Consider the following 5,074-nt stretch of genomic DNA (forward strand, 5'->3'; position numbering starts at 1 on the left):
GGTTCTTGGTTGGCAGCTGCCACTCTGGCGGCTGCCATGGACCCTGTAACAAGAGAGGATGTGGAGATGACCTGAGGCAAGAACAGAGCTGAAACCAGAGTGTGGAAGCCTTGTCCCTCGTCATTGCTGTAAGTCACTTCGGTGTCACTGAACTTCCTTCTGAAGTGAAATCCCTGTGGCGGCCTTCGAGAGTGAAAGTCCCTGCCCTGCCTTTACACAGACCTGGAAGAGGGGTCTGTAAAATGCATGCTCACCTTTGCTCAGAAAAGCACCATCCAGCCTACAAACAGCTGTCACCCCAAACTGGTGTCAAGGCGATGTGTTGGATGTCATGGGCCTGCCACCATGTGTCCAGGCTCACCAGGCAGCTTCTAGAACCTCAGAGAACCCAAGGCCAGTGCTGGCCCTGGGAGAGGTAAGTCCCAGGGTGGGCGAGGCTGGTTCAGTCAGCTCACCAGCTCCCTGGCCTGCCGACACCCCCAACCTCATCAGCTAGAGGGACGGAGTGGGCAGGCGCACACGCTTGCACCCAAGAGTGCCAGTTACCCCACACCACCACCTCAATGGGACCCAGCTTCCAGGGCACTGTCCTCCGCAGACACCACCCCATCGGCCCTTGCTGCTTAGGTCAGGTCAGATCTTGCTGGGCAAGAGGAGGCTACATGGCTCAGCCTGAAGAGCGTGGCTTGAGGGCAGGACACGGGTCTCTAGGTCCCTAGCTGTTGCCAGCTGCCTCACAAGGCTGCCCGGCATGACCTGTTGGAGTTTGAAGGGCTGCCATAAAACAAACTAGGGGGCTGAAAAGAGTAGAAATGTATTCTCTCACAGTGCAGGAGGCTGGCAGGGGTAGCTCTCGGAAGACTCCAGAAGAGGCCAGTCCCGAGGCTTTCCTCGCCACTTCTGAGGGCACAGGCCCCTGGGGGATCCTTGGCTCCCACCTCTGCCCCCGCCACCATCTGGTTGTCTTCCTTGTGTCTTTATCCCCCAAATCTCTCTCTCCTTTCTTTGGTAAGGACCACAGTCATTGCATTAGGGCCCACTCTGAACCCAGATTAATCCTGTGTTGAGATCCTTAACTAAATTATGCCAGCAAACACCCTATTTCCAAATTAGTGCACATTCACAGGCACAGGTTTAGGACTTAAATGTGTCTTTCTGGGAGACATAGTTTAACTACCACAAGCTTCCAAGCCCTTCCTGACTCATGGGCTTCAGGTCTTGACCCCCAAGCCTGGCCAGCTGCCCTGGCTGGACCAAGGACACCAGGCCTTTCTTTCATGTGTCAGACCTAGAAGAGTGTCTAGCTATTCTCTCCTGGGCTCTGCTGTTACCTGGGATGGGTACCTTATTCCCAGGCCCATTAGAAACGACACCACCATGCGCAGACATGTTTAAAACAGATCATTTAGTGGGATCTGCTAGCAAGGAGGAGCACTGAAAGAACATTTGCTCCGAAACCTTTACCTTCATGGCATATCAGAGCGATGGGCAGTTTGCAGGTGGTAACCAGGAAAAATGGCCTGGTTCCAGCCCACTGCAGGTGGGTGCGGTTGCCACGGGAGTGCTCCTTACCGCCTCACGGTCGTAGAAGGCCTTCAGCTGGCCCCGCCACTTCCTCCTCCTCCGCAGTAGCCCGCTGCTGGGGAAGGGCAAGCACAGGAAGCACACCCAGTTGCTCATGGCGTGAACTTTCTCTGAGGTGCCAGGGCTGACCAGGGTATCCACACACTCGAAACAGTAACATCTGGAGTTACACAGGAAACCACAGTGACTGAAATGATGCTCCTTCACCACTGGAGCCCTCTGCTGGCTGGCAAAGCACAGACCGACCTGGCCTTTTGCACCAAAGACCAAAAAGCGCCCATTTCAGCAGTGCCAGGGGAAGACAGGCCATGGATGGCAGCAGGGGGAGCCTGTCCATCTAGATACCCAGAGCAACAGTCGAGTCTGCTGCCAAAGACAGTGAGGTGAGTTTCAGGGCAATGCCAGATTCCAATGAGTCCCCTAAGCCACCTGTCTGCCCTAAACTTGAGAGCCGGCAGCAACAGTGTGAGGACTCCAAAACCCAATGCAGGAATGGCCAGCTGGGAGGTAGAATCTGAGGTGAGGGCGAGGGAGTGCTGTAAATACAAGGTTGGCTCAGAAACACTGAGGGCAGGTGGTCATTGTTAGAGTTCAGGTTGGTGGGTAAAGATCAAGGGACGAATGTGCTCCTATCCATCCCCTAGTCATGACGGGCAGCCCTAGGGTGTGGGGTTTTCATCATTCCCCTCTGCAATGATCAGGGAACAGGTATGTCTTGTAAAACTACTGAACAGAAAAATCACAATTGCAAATCTTTGGACATCTCACCTCCCTTGTGTCAAGGCTCTGAACCAAATGAAATATTTGAGATGGAAATGGAAGAAAATTTAGAGAAAACAAATTTCCTAGGAGGAAAATTCCCCCACACTCCAGAACAAGTAGCTAAGGAAGACAGACGTTGTCAAGGCTCATGGCAGCGGCTCCTTCACCCCCATCCCTGGCTACTCCTAGGGTCCCTCACTCACCGGGTGCAGTCAGGGTTCTCACAGATGAGCAAGGTGTCTCCTGAGCAGCAGATAGAGCAATAGGACTGGTACCCGTCCTCATCATACAGGAAGAGGGTGTCCAGGAACTTGTCCTGGCCAGGAGCAAAGTGAGGTGACACTGCGTTGTCTCTGCTCCAGCCATGATGAGCTCAACCCTTGATTCCCTGCTTACCTTACATGGGGCACACATTCCTCCCTCGAACAGAGGGTGCTGTGTATGGACCTGGAGACTCCCACAGCAGAGGCAGATGTCTGCGGTGAACACCCAAAACGGGATGGGTTTTATGGCACCATGGAACAGAGCAAAAGACAGGATGAAATTAGTGAAGAAAGCACAAGGTCTGGATGCTGAGAACTGCAAAACACAGTTGAGAGAAACTGAAGGTCTAACAAAATCGGAAGACATCCCATGTTCATGAACCAGCAGATTTGATATTTTTTAATTTTTAACTTTTGCCAGAAGGCACATGCACTCACCACAGAGAGAGAGATGAAAAATGTGAAAGCACCCCCATGGGAGATGTCACACCACAATCCTTTCTCCTCCATTTCTCCCTGCTGTTGGGATTTGGGGCACACACACACACACACATACACATGCTCTGCATGCCTTTTCAAGCCTCTGGGTCTGGGACTCAAAGTGCACTATTGGCTTTGTGGGGTATTCAGCTGCCTCAACCACCAGGCCATGGACTGGCTATTGATATTTTTGAATAGCAAGACTCTCCGATGGCTCTACAGAAGTCTCTCTCAAAATCCCACTTGGCTTCTCTGCAGGAGTTGACAAGCTAATCCTGAAATTCACATGGAAGTAAATACAACAGATCCACATCTGGCAAATTCATAGAGAAGCAGGTAGATTAGTGTTGCTGAGAGTTGAAAGAGGGAAGGTAGGGTAGAACATGAAGTGGCGGTAATGGGTTCGAGTTCCCTTCATGGGGTGGTAAAAAGTGATCTAGAATGCAGTTGTGGTAATCATTGCACAGCTCTAAATTCACTAAAAGAACACCGAAGTTTGTTTGTTATATGAAACTGCCAGCGCCTAGTGTGGGAGGAGCCCACAGGAGCCACTGCCCCCTTGTAGGACAATGGTGTGTGCTGGGGCAAGCTGTTTGAACCTGCTGCTTCCTTTGGCCTGGTCCCTGGCGAACATGCACGAGCTCACCTTCTATGTTTCGCTGGTTAACCATGACTTCGTATGCGATAAGATCTGGAAAAGAGGATAAGAGGTAGCTCCCTCCTTCTTCTTCCTATCCTCTAATTTAAATATAGCCAAGAAGGGGTTATCATGAATTTATCTGAAGTCTCAGGAGTCTAAGGACCCTTGCCATCACACCTTCCCCATAATAGATATCCCAACCTCGGGGAAGGCTCTGGATGGGAACCTCTTCCCTTCCCTGAGGTGTCTGAATGATGGGTGAATATTCTAGAAGACTGGAACTCTAGATGTTACCTAGGCCTGGGGTCAGCATCTTAAATGATGAGTCCTTACCTCTGTCTGGCCAGGGTGAAGAGGGGGACGACAGCTCACTGGAGCCCACCAAGGTCACGTCCAAGCTGTGCTCAACCTCCAGATCCAGTACTGGGGCAGCCACCAGGGGGACCCACACCAGACACAGGACATGCACAGACAGAGGGAAAAAACGACAGTCAACTTCCACTTTGAGCCACAGACGGGCCCCAGAATGAGGGACTACGCAGAGTCTGCCCAGCTCAGACCCACCACACTCATGGCGCACCCACTTGTGTGACAGAGAGGCAGGACTGCAGGAGTGCCAACCTTGAGCTGGGCTCCAGGGTCCCCCGTGGCAGGCATGCTGGCCCCTGCTCATGTCAGGTCAGGTGGGCTGACCCTCTCCACAAAACAGAAGCAGGAGACCTCAGGAGACCAAGGGGCTAATGTCCACTGCAGCCCCTGCCTCTCTCTGCTCCTGGCCTTGGGCACCTCAGGGAACTGATGTTCCTGTCTTCCATTTGCCCAGACCCCAACCAGGGACCCTCGAGGAAGGTCTCCAGCCTCCATCCTTAAAGACAGGACCATCAAGGAGAAGGGGAAAGGGACTCACGGAAGTCACAGGGCCGCTGCCACTGCTCCTCATCCAGTTGGCCGGCGGGGCCAGAGTCTAAGCTCTCCAGGCTCTCCAGGCTCAGGGTCCCCGGGGAGGAGACAGCCATGAAACCAGAGGACAGGCCTTCCAGAAAGTCAGGGGAACGGGTCTGGACTGACCGAGGGGGTGGACGGTAGAGGAGCTCTAGGTGGAGGCCCGGGGATGGGCCTGTGGTGGGGCAGGGGCGGGACCAACAGTGCGGGGGTGTTGGGTGGGCGGGGTGAGTTGCTACTGTGGAGGCACTTAGGGCCTGGTGGGGAGTGAGGGAGTTGAGGAGAGAGGGGGAGGGAGGGGAAGAGAACCCCCAGGGTGGGGTGGGGTGGGGTTAAGAGTACAGTGGGGAGGAACAGAAGTGGGGGGATAGGGGTAGGAGGGGCACCGGGGGGAGTGCCTTGG

General features: G+C 53.8%; 1 protein-coding gene across 1 annotated transcript in view; it reads right to left on the minus strand.

Annotated features, from left to right (window-relative positions):
* Nucleotides 1–5,074, minus strand: part of DNMT3L (DNA methyltransferase 3 like) — a 20,574-nt gene that overhangs the window by 13,098 nt on the left and 2,402 nt on the right. The window contains exons 2-7 of the mRNA XM_027768663.1: nucleotides 4,637–4,846; nucleotides 4,063–4,230; nucleotides 3,736–3,780; nucleotides 2,743–2,822; nucleotides 2,550–2,662; nucleotides 1,573–1,744 (exon numbers count right to left, since the gene is read on the minus strand). Of these exons, the coding sequence (XP_027624464.1) occupies nucleotides 1,573–1,744; nucleotides 2,550–2,662; nucleotides 2,743–2,822; nucleotides 3,736–3,780; nucleotides 4,063–4,230; nucleotides 4,637–4,846 (788 nt within the window). The remainder of the gene's footprint in view (nucleotides 1–1,572; nucleotides 1,745–2,549; nucleotides 2,663–2,742; nucleotides 2,823–3,735; nucleotides 3,781–4,062; nucleotides 4,231–4,636; nucleotides 4,847–5,074) is intronic.

The sequence above is a fragment of the Tupaia chinensis genome, unplaced genomic scaffold, assembly GCF_000334495.1.
Source record: "Tupaia chinensis unplaced genomic scaffold, TupChi_1.0 Scaffold147038_1, whole genome shotgun sequence".
Taxonomy (NCBI): Eukaryota; Metazoa; Chordata; class Mammalia; order Scandentia; family Tupaiidae; genus Tupaia; species Tupaia belangeri.